The sequence below is a fragment of the Schistocerca serialis genome, chromosome 3, assembly GCF_023864345.2.
Source record: "Schistocerca serialis cubense isolate TAMUIC-IGC-003099 chromosome 3, iqSchSeri2.2, whole genome shotgun sequence".
Taxonomy (NCBI): domain Eukaryota; kingdom Metazoa; phylum Arthropoda; class Insecta; order Orthoptera; family Acrididae; genus Schistocerca; species Schistocerca serialis.
Genome location: NC_064640.1, coordinates 894,740,393 through 894,766,132, shown reverse-complemented (window position 1 = coordinate 894,766,132; position 25,740 = coordinate 894,740,393). Strand labels below are relative to the sequence as shown.

At 44.5% G+C, this 25,740-nt stretch overlaps 1 protein-coding gene across 5 annotated transcripts in view; it reads right to left on the bottom strand.

Annotated features, from left to right (window-relative positions):
- The window catches only part of LOC126471140 (microtubule-associated protein futsch-like), a 161,047-nt gene that overhangs the window by 99,996 nt on the left and 35,311 nt on the right, over positions 1–25,740 (bottom strand). For all 5 annotated transcript variants that reach the window (XM_050099235.1, XM_050099237.1, XM_050099240.1 and 2 more), the window contains exon 2: positions 807–954. In XM_050099235.1, coding sequence (XP_049955192.1) covers positions 807–954 — 148 coding nt within the window. The remainder of the gene's footprint in view (positions 1–806; positions 955–25,740) is intronic.

Genomic DNA, 25,740 nt, shown 5'->3' with positions numbered 1-25,740 from the left:
CGTCATCAATCCTGTGCACTATATCGTTAGCGAATGTCTCTCGTGCAGCAATGGTAGCGGCGCTGAGGGGTTGCCGCGTTTGAATTTTGTATGGATAGAGGTGTAAACTCTGGCGCATGAGACGATATGTGGACGTTGGCGTCATTTGGACCGCAGCTGCAACATGGCAAACGGAAACCCGAGGCCGCTGTTGGATCACCTGCTGCACTAGCTGCGCGTTGCCCTCTGTGGTTGCCATATGCGGTCGCCCTACCTTTCCAGCACGTTCATCCGTCACGTTCCCAGTCCATTGAAATTTTTCAAACAGATCCTTTATTGTATCGCTTTTCGGTCCTTTGGTTAAATTAAACCTCCGTTGAAAACTTCGTCTTGTTGCAACAACACTGTGTTCTAGGCGGTGGAATTCCAACACCAGAAAAATCCTCTGTTCTAAGGAATAAACCATGTTGTCTACAGCACACGTGCACGTTGTGAACAGCACACGCTTACAGCAGAAAGACGACGTACAGAATGGCGCACCCACAGACTGCGTTGTCTTCTATATCTTTCACATCACTTGCAGCACCATCTGTTGTTGAAAATTCTAACTACTGTAATTTCAAAAGTTTGTCCGCCTGAAAATGTACTGTTGTCCCAAGCATATTGCAACAAACAGTGTATTTCTATCGCTGCTCGTTTAGTTTTTATTGCCGTTTCAAATATACCGGTCATTTTTGAAACACCCTGTATTTCTGTTGTATTACTAATAGACTTTTATGTAAATCCAGATTAATTTTACAGCGAGATGAACATGTTTACTGACTTACCAAATCTTTTGCTTTAACTACAGCAACTGTTCCATCATCAAATTTAACTTTCCACTCCTCACCAACTGGTTCAATTATAGTGCACCAATAGTAGAAATGAGTATTTAGCCATTTGGCCATACATCTTGAACCCTTCTTTAGCTTCATGCTGAAATTGAATGAAACATAAACACCTAAGTTAAAAAAATTAAAACAATCACATAAAGTCATTCAGAAATTTTTCAGACTTCCTCCAAAGACTGGACACTTTTCAGATGGAAACTAATAGGCATCCTGAATCTGTCTGCAACCTCAGTGCAGATCTATGTTTGGTCCTATTTTAGCACTTCAATGCTCATCTTGCAGGTACTGACTCATAAATTGTCAACAAGGCCATTAGAGAAGTAGCACATGTCAAACAAGGCCATTAGAGAAGTAGCACATGCTTAGATTTGGGAAGGTCATCAGCCATGTCCTTTTAAAAGAAACTATCACAGCATTTGTCTTAAATTGCAGAAAACAAAAATCTGTTTGACCAGAGGGGGATTTGAAGCACTGTTCTCCCAAATGCAAGCATATGCACTGTGATATATAATTAAAAATAACACAGAAAATATTGTAATAAAACAGTGTCATAAAGTCAGTTGATGACGTCTCATAGCTTACTAAAAGGTACTCTCTGCCAGTATTGAAAATTAATTATTCAACCCGTGGAGCAGGTGGTATCAGAATCCAATAACAGACTGTGACCTCCAGAACCTCCTGAGAGAGAGAATGGGTGGGGAGGTTTATTAATGACAAGGTTCAATTTCACATCTGACTAGCTAATTTGGTAGAAAATTTACAGAGCACATAGTGACTTTCCTACAGGCATATTTTGTTACACCAACTGTTGTTAGTTGAGTGGTCAGAGCTGATAGTAAGGAGTAGTTCATTTCACTAACAAACATTGTCACTCCCAACCTTTACCTGTTCTCCATTAACGGCATCATTTTGAAGAATGAAATAGCTCTTTACCACTGGAGTGTTAGAAATGCACATATATCACCCCTGCTAAGCACTTAAGTTCCTCCATCTGTACCCATTTGAGTTCCACTGTAGCGTGATCATCATGGGACTTCGGACTTTCTTCCTCTTTCCACCTAGGTGGAGAGTCTGCAGCGTACAGATGTGCTGTGGATGAACTTGATGCATCCAACATCCCTAACTTCTGCAACTAAATATTCTTCTGAGGACAGAAGGAATAATACCTTATCCACATATTTAAGACCTCCATTTTCAATTTTAATGTTTCTTTACACTTTTCTCCTTTACTGGAAGTGTCTGACGTAGATGTAGGTTGATACGCAAGGCGCCAGTTGAGGCACAATAAGAATGCAGCCCAAATAAACAACGTAAAATAGTTTTATTAATAAACACATCAACCAAAAGATCCTCTTTGGAGAAAAGTTAATCAGTTACAATAGTTTCTGAACGTTGGTGATTAGCACTGAATTTATACATTTCCAAACTCAGGCTGAAGGCCTTAATGGTGAAACAGTCAAAGTCAGATATTCATTTGGTCGCAGAATAAGATATGGCCTAAGGTTCACTTGTTAGAAGAATGATATACGAAAATAAGGTTGACAGCTGATACCCAACAAAGTATGGAGATAAGGTCGACAGCTGATACCCATGTCCTGGTAATTTCACAATGCAGAGGCCAAGTCCTGGTGGTGGTGATGACACCGGCAGCTCTCCTGGTCAGCAGTAGCTGACAAATGGCACAGCATCGTACATAGCCAAGATTCCGAACAAGACTCTGATTGAAGAATTGCAGGTGCAGTCTACATCTGGCCCAGAACTTGATGGAAGATTTGCCACCTTCTCTCCCCATGAATGATGACAGGATGATGCCCATCTCAAAGGCTCGGGAAGGAAGTGCCCAACAGAGGAACTGGTGACCCAGGAGACTGTGGGCAACACCTATCGGCATGGGAGCTGGAAGTGGAGAAGAGCTGACATTCCTGGAAACTGGGGGATGCAATTCTGTTGAGGTTGTGGCAGGTTGGTGTTGGCTCCGACACTGGGAAGGAAGATGTGGTGTCACCACCAGACACCACACTTGCTAGGTGGTAGCCTTTAAATCGGGCACGGTCCGTTAGTATACGTCGGACCTGCGTGTCGCCACTATCAGTGATTGCAGACCGAGCGTCGCCACACGGCAGGTCTAGTCTAGAGAGACTTCCTAGCACTCGCCCCAGTTGTACAACCGACTTTGCTAGCGATGGTTCACTGACAAAATACGCTCTCATTTGCCGAGACAATAGTTAGCATAGCCTTCAGCTATGTCATTTGCTATGACCTAACTAGGCACCATTACCAGTTACTATTGATACTGTAAATAATGTACCGTCAAGAGCGACGTTCACCAATAATGGATTAAAGTCAAGTATTTCACCCGCTACGTCCATTTTTTCTAAATTCTAATTTCCTTGTCCTGTTCCAGACCTCATGCCAGCCTGCGTGAGCTAAAACGCGTGCCTCTCGCCTTCCTCTAGTAACACGGTGTTGGCTCTCCTGCCAACCCACAACATTGGCGACGAGGCAATACCGTGTTCTTAACTATACTGCCCTGATTTACTTGTGTAATGGCTTTGCCACAATCTCCAGATGTACTGTCCGAATTTTATCACTTACAGAATCAGCAGACGCAGGTCTTACTGGATGCCCTTGGACAGCTTGTCCAGGGTCAACGTGCAATGCAAAACTATGCGTCAGCCGCCGCTCCACCGCTAACGTAGCCACAACACACAGTTGCACCAACTTTTCGTCCTTTTGATGCTGCACTGGAAAGCTGGACGGAATGGTCACGCCAATTTGGATTCCATCTCGCCGCCTACAGAATTCAAGGTAACGAGCGGCAGCCATTTTTGTTGTCTTCGGTCGGCGTACAAACGTACCGTGTGATAGTCAAATTATTTCCCCGACGCGACGTAGCAACTCTGTCCTACGACGAAATTTTGTCTGCATTAGATGCATATTTCAAAGAATCAGTCAATGTAGTTGCCAAACGGTATACCTTCTTTCGTACAAAACGTACAGCAGGTCAGACTAATCGGGAGTGGTTTGCAACCTTGCGAGGCCTTACTAGGGATTGTGCTTTTGAGTGTCAATGTGGACTCCCTTATTCAATTACTATGGTGCGTGATGCTATTGCACAGAACGTTTCTGATGTTCGTATAAGGGAACAGATTTTGAAACTAGTCAATCCCTCCCTTCAACAAGTGATGGACATATTGGATCGGCAGGACTCATTTGAAACTTCGCCAGCCGTGTGTCAGGTTCACCGGCTCGCCAGGCGAGCTGCACGGAGCACTAAACAGCCCTCGCACCCGGCCGCGCCGCTGCCGCCAGGCTATCAGCCATGTGTACCGCGCCGGCAAGCAAATGCAGTGCTAAAATCATGCCCACGGTGTGCTACTAGACATTCGCGTGAGAACTGCCCATCACGCCAAGCTATTTGCTTTTACTGTAATAAAAGAGGATATGTTCAAAGTGTTTGCCAGAAAAAGCTCAGGTCGGAAACTCCAAACCATTCCAGGCCCTTTGCTTCGCGCCGGAATCTGAATCGAACCAAGGATACTCAGGCTCGCGAAACTTCGCCCATGGAAATTCATATAGTTCATTCCACTCCGTCCAGTGCCACTCTCTCTAACAGTAACTGTGTTCGTCCCACAAATGGTGTGCGTCGACATCGCCGGAACTCCCGTTAAGTCGCAAGTGATTTTGCACCAGTGTCAGTTAGCGTTGCACGAGACAGTCACTCTTGTCGTCAGCAGGGCAATAAACTTTATGTGGACTTGGACATTAACGGCAAAGTGATACCATTCCAGCTCGATACCGGGGCTGCAGTTTCACTGATCAATCAAGACCCTTACAAACTGCTGGGCTCACCTCCGTTGCGTGCCGCAACTGTTAAGTTAACTAGTTACGCTGGTCAAGAGATCCCCCTATTATGACAGTGCAGCCTTCTGGCAACATACAAAGGTCAAACAAAACTTGTGTCATTTTATGTCCTTCGTTCTTCTTCTGCAGTGAACTTGTTTGGTTTCGATTTATTTCAGTTGTCTGTCCTATCAGTGAACCAGACTGTGCCTTCAGACAGTGTTTCTCATCTATGTGAAGAATTTGCAGACATTTTTGCACCGGGCCTTGGTTGCGCTACGAACTATAAAGCACATTTGGAACTGAAAGTAAACGCCCAACTGAAATTTTTCAGAGCACGCAATGTTCCCCACGCATTGCGTGATGAGGTCGCAAAAACATCACACGATTTGGAATCACAAGGTGTAATTGAACGTGTGCAGGCTTCTCTCTGGGCATCACCCTTAGTAATTTTCCCAAAACCTTCTGGAAAATTGAGACTTTGTGTGGACTTCAAGGCAACAGTGAATCCACAACTAGTGACTGCAACTTTTCCTTTACCCCGCCCGGAAGATCTTTTTGACAAACTGTGCCAGGGTAAATATTTTTCAAAGTTGGACCTAGCGGATGCGTGCTTGCAAATACCGGTGGACGAAGAATCCCAGCGCGTTTTGGTGGTTAACACCCATCTTGGTTTGTATCGATTCAAACGACTGTCATTCGGGTGTGCATCCGCCCCTGCATTGTTTCAGCAATATCTACAAACTGTTTGTGCGTCGGTTCCTACTGCAGCAAACTATCTGGACGATATTGTGATATCCGGAAAGACGGAAGAAGAACATTTTGCCAATCTCAGAACATTATTTCAGGTCTTGCAACAAAATGGTCTTCGCTTGCAGAAGGACAAATGTGTGTTTTTTTGCTCGTGACTTGCCCTACCTGGGACATTCATTCAGTAATTTTCCTTTTGTTGTCCGGATGTCTTCCACGTCATCTGCCACCATCCAAGCGTTATCTGCTGTCTTTTGCATTGAAGGTCTTCCACAGACTATTGTTTCCGACAATGGCCCACAATTCATGTCCGCAGAATTTCAGTCATTCTGCAAGGTCAACGGTATTCAACATCTGACGTCCGCGCCGTTTTCGCCACAATCAAACGGTGCCACTGAACGATTGGTCAGGACTTTCAAGTCACAGATGTTGAAGTCGAAAGAGTCGCATTCTCGGGAGGACGCGTTATTGCTCTTTTTGTCCTCGTATCGCTCTCAGCCCTGAGATGGTCACTCGCCGGCTGAGTTGCTCCACGGTCGCCCTCATCGAACCTTGATGTCTTTGCTACATCCGCCGCATCAGGTTCCTGTGCAGCGGCAGACACCTGCTTTTTCCCCAGGCGACGTTGTCTACTACCGACACTATCGAGGTTCACGGCGTTGGCTCGAAGAGCGTATTCTTCGCTGCCTCGGCCGCGCTATGTATCTGGTTTTGGGGGTCTCTGGTGAGGTGTGTCGGCATCTCAATCAGCTGCATCTCTGTCGTCGCACGGGATCTGCCGCTCCCCGTCTGCTTCCAGCGACGGTGCCGTCCGGTCAGCACCCTGGGGACCCATCTACTGGCTCGCCTCGGCCCCAGGTGTTACCGAAGCTGCCTTCCATTTTGCCCCATGGCGGCGTGCCGCCGCCTGTTCTCCCGCCGGCGACGCCCGCAGTGGACGCGTCACTGCAACCGCCGGGCGCCTCCCTGGGTCACGCGCCGCCGATCGCTTCCCTTGACCTGTTGTCCTCCGACATGGAACTCTTGCCCGCTCCGGACCGTAAGTCGTCTTCGCCCGTCAGGTGCCCCGGCCCGATGGAGGTCGACCCTTCGGCCCCTCCTGTCTCTCTGCGGGCGCATACACCGCATGTTGGGTTGCACCCTGGAGCAGGTTTTCAGGCGTTTCCTGGCTCCCCGCGGTCCGAATGGCAGGGTGCGGGTGGCACAGCCTCGCCTGTTGTTAGGCTCCCCACCTCGTCGCATATGTCAACATGGGGTCCTCCCCACAGCGGGCGGAAGCCTTATGCCACAACCGTACGCCGATTTGCGGGGAGGAAGCGCAGGAGAATATCCCCCATATCATAATACTGCTCCCACCAGCTTGCGTCCTTGTCGCCTTCACCTCGATGACGGCGTTAGTGGAGACTACCACCGTCCTAGTATATATACAGTGTGGTGTCACCGCCAGACACCACACTTGCTAGGTGGTAGCCTTTAAATCGGCCGCGGTCCGTTAGTATACGTTGGACCCGCGTGTCGCCACTATCAGTGATTGCAGACCGAGCGCCGCCACACGGCAGGTCTAGAGAGACTTCCTAGCACTCGCCCCAGTTGTACAACCGACTTTGCTAGCGATGGTTCACTGACAAAATACGCTCTCATTTGCCAAGACGATAGTTAGCATAGCCTTCAGCTACGTCATTTGCTACGACCTAGCAAGGCGCCATTACCAGTTACTATTGATACTGTAAATAATGTACAGTCAAGAGCGACGTTCACCATTAATGGATTAAAGTTAAGTATTCCACCAGCTACGTCCGTTTTCTCTAAATTCTAATTTCCTTGTCCTGTTCCATACCTCATGCCAGCCTGCGTGAGCTAAAACGCGTGCCTTTCGACTTCCTCTAGTAACACGGTGTTGGCTCTCCTGCCAACCTACAACAGAAGATGTCCAAGTTGGGTAAAAAAGATCATAAAAATCCTCTGGTAAGGAGATGTTGGTGTTTGGTTCACAACTAGGAATGTTAACAAACGAACCACAGCCTTGTAAGTGCAGAAACCTGTCCAGAAACAGCAATGTGTCGTTTGCTAAACTCACCAGCCTCTGTGACATTGAAGTCACAAGGAAAGAACCCAAATCCACGTAAGCTTGAGAATTCACCAACACTGCTGGTGCTCTTGTGTCCACCTGCATTCTCAATGGTTTGTTAACCACATGCACTTCAATGTATGACTTGCTTTGAGACTGTCTCTGCTAACACACTGTCCACATTCATGTTTGTTTCATCCTCACTCAGGCTTGGAAGGGCGTTACATACAGAAGCAAAGTGCCCTGTCTTATGGCACTTATTAAACATTGGCCAGCACTTGAGACATGCGGTTTGTTCAAGCTGAATGAAGCAGTACGGGCATGAAGACAGAGGAGCATGAGGCTGTCGCTGTCATTAGGCAGACTGTTGATGTCACAAATGACGATTACCTATACAATACTGAGATGTCGGCTGGACTGCTGCAAGAGTGTCATGTTCCCTTGCGAACTGACTGAAGGCTGGGAGGGAGGGGTGAGAGGAACTGATTTTTGAAACTTAGGACCAGGCTTCTATCTGACTACCTGCAGCCTGTGAAACTTCAAATGACTGAGCTATGTTCAATACTACCCTAACTGCAGGATTTTTACACTGTAGAGCTTGCTTTTGAACTTTTTTATCAGCAGCAAAATATATGACTGCATCATGAACCATCTGATCTGCCTAGGTTTCCTTATGAACATGTGTCACAAAATTACAATGATGGCTAAGTCCATATGATATAATCCATATCATTTCAGGCAGGTGGGGTTACCTTCATAGTCTCGGATGTTATTGAATTTAGCATATGTTAAAATTCAGGAGTAAGAAAGAAACACGTGGTTTTTTTATTTTTATTCCCCCCCCAAAAGAATTCCTGCCCCGAGATACAGGCCTCCGAAGATGACACTGTGAACATCAGTTTGAAGATGCGAATTTTGGAAAAATTTTAAAATGCTGTATCTCTGTAACAGGTGTAGATCTTTTGTTAGAGGATTTTTTAATTGAAAGACAATTGCTTTATGATTACAATGGAAACTTCCATTTGGACATATCTCTCAAAGTTCTTTTACTGTCGCCTTAGAAAAGATTTTTTTTTTTCCCTTCTAAACTGCCAATCCAGAAAAGTTAGATTTTTTTTTCTGTTGATTAGTACAATGTAGTACTATATTCTCTGTAAAGGAGAGCTTCCACTTATACGCTGGACAGGTTTTTTTAACTTTCGAGGGTAATGTATGTCTTCACTGAATCTGTTTCTTACTAATTTCTTTGTTACAATGTTTACTTTCTACTGTCTTTGTTGCAGTTATTTCTTTGCACTCTCTTTGTTGCAGTTATTTCTTTGCACTCTCTTTGTTGCAGTTATTTCTTTGCACTCTCTTTGTTGCAGTTATTTCTTTTCACTCTCATTGTTGCAGTTATTTCTTTTCACTCTCATTGTTGCAGTTATTTCTTTTCACTCTCATTGTTGCAGTTATTTCTTTTCACTCTCATTGTTGCAGTTATTTCTTTTCACTCTCATTGTTGCAAATGTTTCTTACACTTTGTTGTAGTTCTTGTCAGTGTCTTTGTCGCTGTTGTTCATTGCAGGTTTCTGTTCAGTGCTGAAGAGGCTTCTCAGAAATCTGAGATCATCCATTGAGTTCTGTGTTTTCATGAGGAATCTGCCTGTTGACAAAATTGCAGTGTGTTTTGTGAATAAGACTGTTTGAAATGTCTTGTGGCTGGGGTCACAGGAGGGTGAAGTGTGCTGACTATTTGCATATCCATAAAAGAGTGACATATAAGATATAAGACAAACAAAAAAAACAGACTTTGTTCAGTTTGGGAATAAGTGTTCCCATTGGAAGACTCTGTTTCAAAGTGAAGATGTTTCCAGTGACGACTTTTTGTGTTCTAAATGTTTTGACAGAATAACGACGGTTGGTTTGTGAGGGTTGAAGGGACCAGACTACAAAGGCCATCGGTCCCTTATTCCATGACCATGAAACACCCACAAAGAAGATAAACAAGCAACTGAGACGATAAGAGACAACACAGAATAAGAAAGACACAAACCAGAAAAGAGGAATTAAAAAACACACACAGTGTTACAGTGGTTCGCCAACCATGGAAACAAAAAAGGAAAAACCAACCACCAAGAGACACACTAAAAACCCCAATCTAAAACCGTTGAACAAAGGTCAGACTCTACACAAAAAAAAAGACAAACCCTCAGATTGAGCAATAAAAGCCCCCTTCACGAATAAAACTCAAAACTAAGCCTGCCATTGCAGCATCATCCTTTAAAAGTGCTGGATGCGTATCAGGCAGCACCAACGTCTGCCTGAGCTCAGTTAAAAGCAGACAGTCCAACAAAATGTGGACCACTGTCAACACTGAACCACAGCGACAGAGAAGTGGGTCCTCACGGCACAATAAATAATCGTGCGTCAGCCAGGTGTGGCCAATGCATAGCCAGCAGAGTACAATGGAGTCTTTGTGAGATGCCCGCAAAGAGGAGCACCACACACCTGTAGTCTCCTTGACGACCCGAAGTTTGTTGGGGGAAGGGAGGGTGCACCATTCATCACTCCAGGTACCAAGGACCTTCTGCCGCAAAACTGACTGGAGATCACACTCTGAAAGGCCAATCTCCAGGGCCGGTGCATTGACAACATGTTTGGCCAGCATGTTAACTTGTTCATTACCCGGGATGCCGACATGACCCGTGGTCCACACAAAGACCACAGAGCAGCTGCAAATGGCAAGAGTATTGAGAGCCTCCTGGATAGCCATCACCAGATGAGAGCGAGGAAAATCCTGGTTGATAGCTCATAAACCGCTCAGGGAGTCACTACAGATGACGAAGGACTCACCAGAGCAAGAGTGGATATGCTCTAGGGCACGAGCGATGGCTATCAGCTCTGCAGTGAAAACACTGCAGCCAGCCAGCAATGAGCGTTGTTCAGAAGGATCCCCAAGAGTGAGAGTGTAACCAACTCGACCAGCAACCATCAAACTGTCGGTATAGACAACATCAGAGCCGTGAAATGCAGGAAGGATGGAAAGGAAGCGGCGGCAAAGGGTCTCAGATGGGACTGAGTCCTTTGGGCCCTGTGCCAAATCCAGCCGAAGGCATGGGCGGGGCACAGAACACAGAGGTATGCGTATAGAGGTGGAAGAGGGAAAAACTCAAGCCCGGAGAGAAGAGAACGGACATGAACGACGATCGTACACCCTGACTGGGGCTGCCATTCTGGAAAATGGACGACCGAGTTGGGGAACAGGAGATGGTAATTTGTATGCCCGAGCAAGCTACAAACACGTGCAGCATAAGAGGTCAGTAGTCGTTGGCACCAGATCCGCAATGGAGGGACACCCGCCTCCACAAGTATGCTGTTTACAGGGCTTGTATGGAAAGCTCCAGTTGCGAGTCGGATCCCACAGTGAGGTATGGGGTCAAGCAATCGCAACACGGAAGGCAATGTCGAACCGTAAGCCAGGCTCCCATAATTGAGATGGGACTGAATCAACGCCTGATACAGTCATAGAAGGGTAGACCAATCGGCACCCCAGCAGGAGTGACTCAAGCAACGAAAAGCATTAAGATGGCACCAGCACATTTGTTTAAGCTGCCGAATATGAAGAAGCCACGTCAACCGGGCACTAAAAAGCAATCCCAAAAACCCTTGCATCTCCAGCACAGCAGGGTTCACTGTCAAGAGAAAGGTGTGGCTCAGGGTGAACAGTGCGACACCAGCAGAAATGCACGACGCAAGTCTTGGTGACTGAAAACTGGAAGCCGCATGATACGGCCCAAGACTGCGCCTTGCAGATAGCACCCTGCAGCTGCTGTTCAGTAACCGCAATGCCAGTGGAGCTATAGTACAGGCAAAAGTCATAAGCATAAAAAGAAGCCGAGACGGACGTTCCCACAGCTGGAGCGAGCCCATTGATAGCAGCTAAAAAGAGGCAGACTCTCAAGACAGAGCCTTGTGGGACCCCATTCTCCTGGACTCAGGAGGAACTATGGGAGGGACCAACTTGGACGTGGAAGGAACGAAGCGACAGAAAATTTTGAATAAAAAATGGGAGCGGGCCCCTCAGACCCCACCCATTGTTGGTTGGTCGGTTGGTTGGTTGGTTGGTTTGAGAGAGAGGGAAAGGAACCAAATAACGAGGTCATCAGTCCATTGTTCCTAATAAAACAGTGCCATAAGTATTACAATAGACGAGACATGTAACACAAAACGGAAAGAAAGGAAAGACTACAAGAATGAAGGAAAGGCAACGAACACTAAAAGGAACAAAAGAAGACAAGAAAACAACAGAGATGCAAGAAACAGTTAGAAGAGAGTAAAACAAGGAAGCAAATTACAGTGGCTGGCCGACCACGAGGATAAAAAGGAAAAGCAGCACATTAAAACCTTCACCCTTAATGCACTAGGGTGGAGGACACAGAGGGACAAAGGACATGCATTAAAAATCAGATTGAATAATAAAACACACCCTCATAGATGAAAAGTAAAATAAAATCAGCCAATTAGGTGTGGTCTGCTAAAATCAATGATAACGAGTCCAGCAACCATGGATGAAGTCACAGGAAAGCCAAAGAAGGACAGAGCAGTAGAATATGGGCCACTGTCAACCAGTTGCCGCACTGACACTGAGGTGGGTCTTCATGGCGCAGGTGGCAGCCATGGGTCACCCAGGTATGACCAATGCGGAGCCAGCAGAGAACCATGGAGTCCCTGCGAGAGGTCCTCATTGAGGACTTTCACACATTTGTGGTAACCTTAATGGCTCACAGTTTGTTGTGCATATCGAGATTTTGCCATTCCGTCTCCCAAAGCTGAAAAACCTTGCAGTGTAATAACAAACGCAGGTCAGATGCGGGGATGCCCATCTCCAGAAGTGGTTTCCGTGTAGCCTGTTTGGCCAACCTGTCACAGCAAGTTCATTTCCTGGGATTCCAACGTGGCCTGGGGACCAGATGAACACCACTGAACGACTGGACCGTTCGAGGACATAGATGGACTCCTGGATGGACACTACCAAAGGACGACAAGGGTAGCACTCGTCGATAGTTTTCAGGCTGCTCAAGGAGTCAGTACATAAAAGAAAAGACTCCTCAGGGCATGAACAGAGATGCTGAAGTGCACGAGATATGGCCACCAGCTCTGCAGTGGAATCACTGCAGCCATCGGGTAAAGAATGCCGTTCAATATGGCCACCATGAACGTAGGCACAGCCAACACAACTATCAGCCATCAAGCCATCGGTGTAAACGACTTCAGAGCCCCGGAACATGACAAGAATCGAGAGGAAGTGACAGCAGAGAGCCGCAGGGTTAACAGAGTCCTTAGGGCCATGTGAACAGCACAGACAAAGCTGCGGCCGAAGCGTACACCATGGAGGCGTACGTGAATGGACCTCGAGCAGTGGTGGTAAAGGGGACGACTCCAGTTCGGAGAGAAGGGACCGCACGTGAATCACAATCGTTAGCCCCAACCTGGGCCGCTGATGCGGGAGATGGACTGCCGCGGGCGGGAAAAGGTGATGGTAATTCGGATCCTCAGAAGAACTACGAATGTGTGCAACGTAACTGGCGAACAGTTGTGCACTTCTGATCTGCAATGGAGGGGCCCCAGCCTCCACCAGTATGCTGGTCACCAGACTCATCCTAAGAGCTCCTGTCGCTAGTCGAACCCCGCAGTGCTGCACAGAGTTGGGTAAATGCAACGCTGAGGGCGCTGCCGAACCATAAACCACACTCCCATAGTTAATTCAGGATTGGACAAGGGCTCTCTAGAGCCACAGCAGCGTAGAGTGATCAGCACCCCAATTGGTGTTGCTCAGGCAACAGAGGGCATTGAGGTGCTACCAGCACTTCTGCTTAAGCTGACGAAGATGAGGAAGCCAAGCCAATCGAGCATTGAAAACGAGTCCTAAGAATCGATATGTCTCTACTACGGTGAGTGGATCATCATAAAAGTAAAGTTCTGGGTCCGGATGAACAGTACGATGCCGACAGATGTGCATGACACACTACTTTGCGGCTGACAACTGCACCTTGTGGATGGCTCCCTGTAGGTGACGCCCAGCAACACCAGTACTAGAGCAGCAGTACGAAATGCACAAGTTGTCTGCATACAGTGAAGGTGGGATGGAGAGCCCAACAGGTGCTGCTAGACCGTTAATGGCCATTAAAAATAGAGACGCACTTAATACATAGCCCTGCTGGAATCCATTCTCCTAGATATGGACGGAACTATGGAAGGCACCAACTTGGACAAGGAAAGTACGGAGCAACAAGAAGTTTTGGATAAAAATTGGGAGCGGGCCCCAGAGACCCCACTCATACAATGTGGCAAGGATATGATGTCACCACGTCGTGTCGTATGCTTTACTTAAGTAAAAAAGACAGCAACCAGGTGTTGCCATCTGGAAAAGACTGTTCAGATGGCAGACAAGATTACCAGCAGTAGTGTGACCCGGGCGGAAGCCGCCCCGGCATGGAGCCAGTAAGCCACGTGACTCCGGGACCCAACCCAACCGCTGACACACCATACATTCCAGGAGCTTACAAAGAACGTTGGTGAGGCTGATGGGCCAATAGCTATCCCCATCAAGTGGGTTTTTACCGGGTTTCAGCACCGGAATGATGATGCTCTCCCGCCATTGCAATGGAAAGATGCCATCGCACCAGATCCGGTCGAAGACAATGAGGAGATGTCACTTGTCGTCAGATGAGAGGTGTTTAATCATCTGGCTGTGGATCCAATCACACCCAGGAGCTGTGTCAGGGCAATGTGAGAGGGCACTGAGGAGCTTCCACTCTGTAAATGGGGCGTAATATGATTCACTGTGGGATGTAGTGAATGAGAGGACTTTCCCTTCCAGCTGCCGTTTGAGAGTGAGAAAGGCTGGGGGGGAGGGGAGGTGGGGGGGGGGGATATACCCTGTTTGTTGTAGTCCCCTGACAACACAAGGGGCATTGAATTGAGCTCATGATCACTTAGAGACTGCTGGTGTTTCACCACCAGCAAGAGATGATGGACTACACTTCATCGCATGTCACCCGCCCTGATGTCACCCACTCCAACCAGGGGGCCACCCCACAGGCGCCACCCAGCCGCAGCAAAGGCCACCTAGCATGATGGCCATTGCCGGGAGTCCCGATGCCCCAGGGGGGTGGACATCTACCCTTTTGCAAATGTGGGGAGTTAAGGGGTGCAGGCATCAGCAGAGCGATGCCTGTGTTGTCAGGGGGCTACAACAAACAGGGTATATGGCGGCCCCACCATAACGGACTGGCTACCATGCTGGATATCAGGTGCAAAGAATGGAGGTCAAAACCTACAGGGGACCAACACATAAAGGCCGAAACGTGTGAGACTCGTTTTAGGAGGGCAAAGAATGGAGGTCAAAACCTACAGGGGACCAACACATAAAGGCCGAAACGTGTGAGACTCCTTTTAATCGCCTCTTACAACAGACAGGAGTACCGCGGGCCTATTCTTACCCACAAACCCGCATGGGGGCAGAATAACAACAATGATAGTATCTGAACAAGGTGAAGCCTCCCATGATGTAGATTTTACATCAATAGAGGAAGAATTAAATATCCTGTGTCAGTCAGCTACAGAAATCTGGAAGATAAATGGGACTCGCCAGAGTACCAACAAAAAAGACACTATAACGGTAACAGCTGAAGGTCAAAAAGTAGTGAATGTGAAGAGGTACATGACTCGCAGTATTAAAGAAACATTTGCAATTTATAAAAGAAACTATACAACTTCACATATTGGAAGATCAAAATTTTATGCACTATGACCTAAGTGGGTAGTTCCACACCCACATAGAGATGTCTGTTTATGTGTGTACTGCACGAATTTTGAACTCTGTGTGGTAACTTTGAAGAACTTACTGGAGTACATGACATATGACTCCTTGGTTGGGTGTGTGAAGTCATTAGTAGTTTGTGAGGTAAAGCAAGATAATTGTTTGTTTCAAGAATGTGGTGACTGCCCTGGAAAGGGAGCACAGTCTTTACCGACACTTGTACTGGAAGACATAGAAGATAACTCTGCAGAAATTACATATGTGACATGGGAGGAAAATACACTAATTAAGAAAACTGTTGCCTTTGACAGTTTCATTGATGAACTTGGTAAATGGTCAGTGAAAGCAGTAACACACCAGCATCTGAAGAAATCGCAACAACAACACATTGCAGAAGTCAAAGGGTGTGTACAGGCTGAAGAACTATGTTTAGTGCTTCACTGTGATTTTGCTGAGATCTGGTCTGTAATTCTCCCAAAAGAAGTACAAGTGTATCATTGGAGTAATGACCAGGTTTCAATTTTTACAGGAGTGACATATTTTCAAAACAAGAGCACACGTGTTGCAGTTATAAGTGGTGCAACAGGACATGACTCAGCACATGCTTTGCTAGCAATGCCCAAATTTCTTGAACTGCAAACAGGAGCAGAGAAGATTATCATTATTTCTAATGGTGCTACTGGTCACGGGAAGGGGCCTCGTGATGGTGTAGGAGGCCTGCTGAAGCACCATGCTACAGAACATAATCTTTCTAGACCAAATACACCCGTGATTCAGAATGCCGAGGATTTTACGAGGGTCGTGAAATCTTACACATCCACAGCCTTCACTCTTTTCCTGAAACAGGAAAACGAATAAATCTGTGACCAGAAAAAAGAATAATAGTCCAAACAAACTACTCTTGGGAAAGGAATTCAGAAGACACATTTTTATACTCAACGTAATGGGCGAACTCATGTTGCATGCACTTTAAAGAACAAGAAAGAAGAAATTTCGTGTGTTCGGCCAACACCTCGGAAAAAGCAGAATAATATTCAGATTCACAAGCTGAGAAGGGGGATGTTTGTGAGGTGAGTGTATGACTGTGACTGGTGGATTGCAGAGATTATAGACACCAGTTATGAGTTCAACAAAATTTTAGTGAACTTTATGCTACCACATGGACCAGCTGCTGGATACAGGTTTCTAACTGAAGGACAGCAACAATGGCATCCTGTTCACAATGTTATGAAGATTGTAAGGTGCTCCAGTTCCTATTGGTTCAACAGAAAGGCATCACTCTACACCAAAGGAAGATACTGAAGCAGTGGAACACATTTTTAGTTCCAATGGACTATAGTTCTGCTGCCCACAGCCTGTATGACTGTTTTGGCTATATTTAGCAGCAGTAAAACTCCACACAAGCAGTAACAACATGAGTGCATTTAGTCATAGGTAGAAAGTAATTCACACATCTGATCAAAGAAAGACTTGGAGGTTCTTGTAAGGGGCAAGCTGACACAACTGATACACGTGAGGTGAAATCCACGAGAAAAAACGGGCCTTGCACAAGTTAACTTCTGTTAACCTAATGCCTGGAAACATTGCCACAAGCATTTTCTTAAGTGTCGCCGGTCTTCTGCTGCATCGTCGTATGCGGGGAACGGCAAATACGTTGTGCCAATGTAGTCCTGAAACTGGAAATAGCAACTGTCAGTGCCTGCAGTTGCTCAAGAAGACATATAAACACTGCCTCAATGGGAATTAAGCTCAAAGGATCAATGACTGTAGTGGAACACATGGAATCTAACACTGTACTCATCGCCAAAAAAATTGTCTACCCAAGGACACTGTAATGAAAGACAAAGTAGACTACAATTATAGCAACTAACAAGTGGCTGGTGAAGCCTTGCGCTCCAACAGGTGGCCGGTGAAGCCTTGCGCTCCTGCCTATATAGCCATTAGTTCCAACAGGGGGTGCAGCACGCAGACTGCGCAAGCAACTGCTGTCGTAGTAGCGGGACGGGTTGTCTCTAGTGGTCAAATCAAGCACAAACTTCATGTGCGGTGTATGAAGCAACGCACACACAAAACTGGTAGTTACAGCATTTCCATTATGTTTTGGACATCACTAACTTCAAATTCCCTTTCCTTCCACATATCTGTTGCAATAATGTCAACAATCTGTCTGCCACAAAACACTGCATATTTGTTAAGTACCTGTTTCCAGTTAGGATAGTATCTGGAGTGACAAAGTAGCTTGTGATGGTGTCGGGGGTACAACAAAGCGAGCTGTCAAAAAAACAAGTCTGTGGCAGGCTGATGACAAACATATCATAACACCTCACGAAATGTTTGAATTCTGTAAAAAACATATCAAAGGCATTACCTATGTTTTTGTACAATGTGAGGAAATACAAGAAGTCTATGACAGTGTCTTGAAGGAAACATACAACACTTGTCAGAAGATTAAAGGCACTCGATCTTTTCACTGTTTTGTACCCCATTCACACAACTTACTGAAGTGTAAGATCACATCAATTTCGCCTGATAGTGAACTTCATCAGTGTGGAAAACTTATACAATTGGTTCTTCCAAATTAAGACATAGTGGCTTGTGTTTACCATGAACAGTGGCGGATTGGCGAAGTTAAGAATATTGACTGTCAAAACCAAGATGTACATGTTGTATTTTATCACCCTACAGGACCAAGGACATCTCCTTAAAAAATTCAGAAGGCTCAAGTTTGGATGTCACTCAAAAATGTACTACGGAAGCTGTCTCCCATGGAATTTACAACTGTAACTCGGTGAGCTTATAATCTAACACCCAAACTGAGTGAACAAATATCTCAAATGTTCAATGTGTGATGTACTAAAAACAAACAAGAGAACAATATAATGTAATTAGTAGGATTATTTTCAATAAAAAAGTAAGTAATCATAGATATGATTAAATTATATACTGTAACTGATATATTTTATTCCAAAAGCCTAGATATTGCAGATGTTAAAAAACCTATTTTTGACTCGTGTTTGTAATCTTTTTTCCATAACTTCCAACTGAATCTCAATGTTGAAATTTATACTGAAGTTTGCTATCATGAAGGTCTCTTAACTGTGAAATTTTCAGATTTTTATTTAGTCCCCCAACATAGGTATTGCCGGCCACAAAATTGAAAAATTTAAAAAAAATCCGTTTTTAAAATAGTGTGTTTTTTTAAGTGTAAGCTGCTCACCATTGATACTCTATAAAAAGTAACAATACTATACAGTGTAAAAGCAGAAAAAAATATTAAAGCTGAGAAATTAATCTGTCTTTGAAAAACCACTGTTCAAAGATTGAGTTTTTTTCAATTTATGGATGATAACTTTGAACTACTAAAAATATATTAAAGAATACATTCAGCTAAGTGATAATGATGTTCATTTGTAGCCCAGAGTGTGTTGAACTAAATGCATTTTATCTGAAAGGCTTAGGACAATCCACTACTGAAAAATTGTAAAAAATGTAGATGCCTGCAAATGCAAAAAAAAACGCATGCGGCCTGGAACACACATGGTCACCATTTCAAAATAATAATAAATTTTTTTTAAAAAATACTGGGGAATTCACCCAGCAAATACAAAATTTTTCTGAGAGGGTCAAACAACCGATCATTTTTTTCTTGGACCACTTGGTATGGATTGACCCGCATAGGTAAAAATCTCTGTTAAGCCACAGCAATGAGTACGATATTGCTTTTTCCTGAGTAGCCAATATCAGACATTCATCTTTATGGCTGAAAATGCAGAGCATCAATGGCAAAAGTTCAATAGTATTGTACAATATGCAAGTAGAACCACATAGTAAGTGCCAGGAGACGGCTGCCATTGTTCTGTACCCATGCCAGAAACCACTGTGAAAGCAGGGAGAGAGCTCCACCAAAATTTAAACAATGCCAATGTGTGATTAGCAAATAAAAGATGAAAAAAGTCAAATGTGTTTAGGGAAACCATTGAATGATTTCAAAATAATACTCTTAAATGCCAAGGTGATGAGAAACACTAAGACTTTTGGTCTTGGCAATGAGTCAGTAACCCCCATTCAGCAGTTCAGTGATCTTGAATCATGAAAAGCCAACAGGGCAATACAGAGAAAGCTGAAAAACCAAATTTGGTCTCCAGAAACTATCTCACTGAAGAAGATCATACTGAAAATCAACTGACATAGGTGAAAAGATGAAAGAAAGAGTTTATGTGTCACAAGATACTTGTTTGATTCTATATTAACTGATCCCAATCCCCTCCAAGCAGTGGTTTTCTGTTCTCCATAGAGACATATCACCAGATGTTAACACAGATTCACATGTATTCCAAATATTCACTCAGTTTATAAAATACTAGTTCAGACTCTCAATGTAAGTGCCTCGAATGGGGCATTTGTGGATGATTCTGTTACATGTACTGAAGTTGCAATGCTAGGTAATTAAACATAAGTTAGACCCACTGATAGATGCAAGGACTCACAGTCAAACATCCGCATAAAACAATGTAATTCACCACATGTAAATGTGCAAAATAACTCACTTTTTGATTGCAAAACAAGCTATTATCATTGGAAAGAGTCAACTGCCAAATATCTTGAGCTGTGGCGAAAAAGTAATGTTACAGGAAATGCAGATGCCACACTAAGATTCATACCAAGGAAATGTCATTAATCCATAAATGAGATAGCCAGGGACATTAAAAAAATATTTTCCTCATATTTTCTTTCTTTATTTCATTTTATTTTATTTATCTATTTTGGCTCAATTCAATGTTATCTTTGTCAATTTCAGTTTGTTCTGACAGCTCAGTTTTCAAGTACATTCTTTAATTTAGTGTAATGTATTGTTTTTCAGTTTTATGTCTAAAATGAATTAATTAAATTAGTATGGTTCATCTGTAAAGAAGACTGCATACAGAGTACTAGTAGGACCCATTCTTGAGTACTGCTCCAGTATTTGGGATCCCCACCAGATTGGATTAAAGGAAGAAACTGAAGCAACTCAGAGACAGACCGCTACATTTTTTTACCGGTAGGTTCGATCAACATGTGAGTATTACAGACACTTCATAAAATCAAATGGGAATCCCTGGAAGGAATGGACAAAATTTAGAGCACTGTCATTTGAAGTTGACTGCAAAACAACTCTACTGCCATCAATACACATTACGCGTAAAGACCACAAAGATAAGATAACAGATAGTAGCGCTCATACAGAGATGAATAGACACTTGCTTTTATCTCACTCTATTTGCGAGTGGAACAGGAAAGGAAATGACTACTAGTAGTAAAAGTTACCATCCACCATACACCATACAGTGGCTTGCAGAGTATGTATGAGTATGTATATGTATGTACGTAGCTGTAGAAGTTGCTTTATCAATAAATTCTGAAGTGATTTGTATTCCTTCACAGAATCTACACTGCAGAGACTTGCTGTTCCATACTCTTTGCCTTGGTGTCGTTACCCGAGTTCATCATTACCATCATGGGGTTGAAACTATAACCTAGGATTGTGAACACAAACATTCATGGGTCTGTGGCCATTAAAGTTGTCAGCCTAGTTTGAAGGCACAAACCAGTGCACAACGTTTCCTTCGCCTCTTCTTCAAATACCTATCTCCAATTTTTTCAAAAGTTTGCTCATTTCATCATTAAAAATTCCTTTTCCTCATAATAACGAATCTAACTTCAAAACATTCTAATCTTGAATAGCATGCATGGCATATGCCATGTTGATTTGTGTGTTTACAAAAGATAAAGTGTCATATTTTGTCATTATTGTACTTTTGTACTACAAAATTATGCAGTTCAGTTGATGCACTGATTTAAAGATTTTTACCAACTGTATCAGTTTTGCTACAATTTGTTAGATAAAATGCTTGGGAAACTTAACGCCAGCAGATAAAACTGTTTCTGGCTGACACTGAATTACTAATTATGGTAAACTTCAGATAGAAAATTTATCCACTTTATTTCTTGCCTTACCATCTACATGAAATCTTCCTGCCTGTAGTAATTGTGTAACGATGAGAATGTACATTCCAACAAGAAGCATTCAACAGCACATTAATTTGTCGCAATAATATCCAACAACATAGTCATACAATAAAATCACAGAAAATTGAACTTTTACAGATGCTCACTGGTTTTTGTTTTTTCAGGACATCAATTGTGAATTGGACCAGAACGGGGAATGATTATAGTGGTAAACAACACAGTCTCCACTGAACAGGTTGAGACTGGTTGTGGAGAACGACTATAGATATAATTGTCATTCAGTACAAAGAGTCTGGCATAGCTGAGTAATCTATAAGCCAAATGACATGAGCAGGTACAATGAAGTGCGCCCTATTGACTAATTTCTGTCAGCAGCCCCCCACCTCCTTAATATGCAGCTTACCTGGAGGGTGTGGTTTCTTAAAGTTTGTACAAACTGCCAGTCAATTCAATATACCCTCTACTAGGAAAGCGAAAACTTCCATCATCATATCCTATGTTGCCACATGAAGGATGTCCAAATTTACCAGTACTAGAAGTTTGACTGGACTGACTAGCCCCAGCTTGGAGACCACACACTCTTCAAGCCTCAACCCATCCATCACTTAGCTTTTCTGTAGCACTCATCAAATGGGATGTGTAGGTTAAGAATTTCACTGGCACAATGCATGTGATCTCTACTTGGTTTCAGATAACTTAATGTTTCCAATGCCATATAGACATCAAAAGAGATAATAATGAAAATTAATTCATATGCCATCTACTGTTGTGGGTATCTTTCTGTCATTTCCAACATATTTTATAAGATGCTCTTCCTTTTAAAAACATACTACTTGGTGCAAATTTATAAAAATTGATACCTTGTCCAAAATGGTAATACCATTTTCCAAAATATCTTAGCCATCACCTCATGTCTTCCGAAATAAGCAATAATACAGGAGAAAAGAGTTACGTCTGCATCAGTTTGCAACACGTGCATCCGATGTGTCTCAAAATCAAAGTTTACATTCTGTATGTATTGTCAGATTTGACTTTTACTAATGAGACATGGACTGTTAATGTGAGAACCATTCAACCACTGAGAAATAGCTGAGAGAGTAATGGGGAAATGCATACTAAGAATTACTACGAGAGACAGGAAAACCAACAAATGGAAAAGGTAAGAGACTGGAGTGGAAGTCTGATTATGGCAGTAATCAACATTAAATGTAGGTAGGCATGACATACAGCTAGGTTAATAGATGGTAGAGGAACCGAAAGCGAAAGAGGTATAGGAAACAGGATGAGTAGTGAAAGGAGGGGAAGGGTCATTTAGGCAACGTAGAGGGAGGGGTGTTTCAATTATTATACAGAAAGCTCTTGGCCAGTACCTTTAAGTGCCAATATGAGAGTGCCTATAGTATGTACCTGTGGATTCCATATGACAGGCAGAAATCCTTAGTAACATCTAGAGTTTCTATTTGGTGTTTCTATTATATCAGCAAGTTTCCAGTGCACATGAATGGTGTAAATTTAAGTGTACAGCTGACATGTTCATGGCAGCATATACCAAACAATCTACCTGCCCTACCAATGTAACAATTGTGCCGGCCTGGAGACATTATTTCATCTTACAATGAATGGTTCTCTCCTGGTTGGTTGGTTGGATTAATAGAGAGGGGAAGTGACCAAACTACGAGATCACCAGTCCCTTGTTCCGAATAAAACAATGCCACAAGTGAGAGAATAAAACAAATGAGACTGACAACACAAAACGGAATTAAAGGAAAAATCACAAGAATGATGAAGGGCAGCAAACATGTAAATGGACGAAAGGGGGACAAGAAAACCACAGAAACATAAGAAATGGGATGAAGATAGTAAAACAACAAAGCAGATGACCATGGCTGGCTGACCATGAGAATAAAAAGGAGAAGCCAGCCACTCTGCTCACACATTACAACCTCCACCCTAAAAGCACTTGAGTGGAGAACACAGAGGGACAAAGGACATGCACTAAAACTTAGATAAAATGATAAAACCCACCCTCACGAATAAAACGTAAAACTAAATCACTCAATGAAGTGTTGTCAGATAAAATTAGTGGCAACGAGTCCAGTAACCCAAGATTCCGTCGCTGGGCAGTCAAAGTGGGGCAGTGCACCAGAAGATGGGCCACTGTCATTGGGGCACCGCAACGACACTGAGGCGGGTCTTCATAGTGCAGGAGGTAACCGTGGGTCGCCCAAGCATGGTCAATACGGAGCCGACAGAGGACAACTGATTCCCTGCGAGAGGCCCGCATGGAAGACTTCCACACATCCGTAGTTTCCTTAATGACAAGTAGTTTGCTGTGCATACTGTTATGCCATTCTGTCTCCCAAAGCTGAAAAACCCTGTGGTGAAAGTCAGAACACAGGTCAGGTTCAGAGATGCCCATTTCCAGAAGCGGTTTCCACATAGCCTGTTTGGCCAACCTGTCGGCAAGTTCGTTGCCTGAGATTCTGACATGACCTGGGGTCCAGACAAACACCACTGAATGACTGGACCGTTCCAGGGCATAGATGGACTCCTGGATGGTCGCCACCAAAGGATGATGAGGGTAGCACTGGTCAATAACTTGTAGACTGCTCAAGGAGTCAGTACACAGGAGATATGACTCACCTGGGCATGAGCACACATCATCAAGAGCATGAAATATGGCTGCCAGCTCTGCAGTGAAAACATTGCAGCCATCAGTCAAGTAGTGCCATTCTATATGTCCTCCATGAACACAGGCAAAGCCAACGTGACCGTCGTCCATCGAACCATTAGTGTAAACCACTTCCTCGCTCCGGTACATGTCAAGAATCGAGACGAAGTCACAGCGGAGAGTCCTTAGGGCCATGTGAAAGGTCCAGGTGTAGGTGAGGCCTAGGTGTACACCATGGAGGTGTACGTTAATTAACCTCAAGTACAGGTGGTAAAAGGAAGGATTCCAGTTCAGACAGAAGGGATCGCACGCAAACCGCAATCGTTAGCCCTGACCTGGGCCGCCGATGCAGGAGACAGGCTGCTGCGTGTGGGAAAAGGAGACAGTAATTCAGATGCGCAGAACTACAAACGTGTGCAATGTAACTGGCGAGCAGTTGTGCACGCCTAACCTTCAATGGAGGGACTCTGGCCTCCACCAGGACACTGGTCACTGGACTAGTTCTAAAGGAACCTGTCGCTAGACGAATGCCACAGTGGTGCACTGAGTCGAGTAAACGCAACGCCGAGGGCGCCGTCCAACCATAAACCACACTCCCATAGTCAAGGCGGGATTGAACGAGGGCTCTGCAGAGCTGCAGCAGCATAAAGTGATCTGCACCTCAATTGATGTTGCTCAGGCAGCGGAGGGAATTGTGAGGCTGCCAGTATTTCCGTTTAAGCTGATGAAGGTGAGGTAGCCAAGTCAATCGGGCATAGAAAACCAGTCCTAAGAATCGATATGCCTCCACTACAGTGAGTGGATCACAGTAAGATAAAATCTGGTTCAGGATGAACGATACAACGCTGACAGAAGTGCATGACACACGACTTCTCAGCTGAAAACTGGAAGCCGTGGGCTACAGCCCATGTCTCTGCCTTGTGCGTGGCTCCCTGTAGGCGCCACTCAGCAACACCAGTACTGTAGGAGTCTTATGAAATGCAGATGTCATCCGCATACAGAGAAGGCGAGACAGATGGCAATACAGCTGCCACTAGACTGTTAATGGCCACTAAAATATAGAAAGACACTTAATATAGAGCCTTCCAGGACCCCATTATCCTGGATATGGATGGAACTATGGGACGCATCATCTTGGACACGGAAAGTATGAAACGACACGAAATTTCGGAAAAAATCAGGAGTAGGCCCTGGAGACCCCATTCATATAATGTGGCAAAGATATGATGTCACCAGGTCGTGTCATACGCTTTTTGTAAATCAAAAAAGACAGCAACAAAGTGTTGGCGTCTGGAAAAGGCTGTTCGGATGGCAGACCCAAGGGACACAAGATTATCAGCGGTAGAGTGACCCTGGCAGAAGCCGCCCTGGCATGGAGCCAGTAGGCCACACTCTAGGACCCAACCCAACCGCCAGCACACCATATGTTCCAGCAGCTTACAAAGAATGTTGGTGAGGCTGATGGGCCGATCGCTATCTACATCAAGTGAGTTTTTACTGGGTCTGAGCACCAGAATGATGATGCTCTCCTGCCATTGCGAAGGAAAGATGCCATCGCACCAGATCCGTTTGTAGATGACGAGGAGATGCCACTTGTAGTCAGATGAGAGATGTTAAATCATCTGAATGTGGATCCGATCAGACCCAGGAGCTGTGTCAGGGCAATCTGCCAGGGCAATGAGGAGCTCCCACTCTGTGAATGGGGCATTATAGGATTCACTGTGGGGTA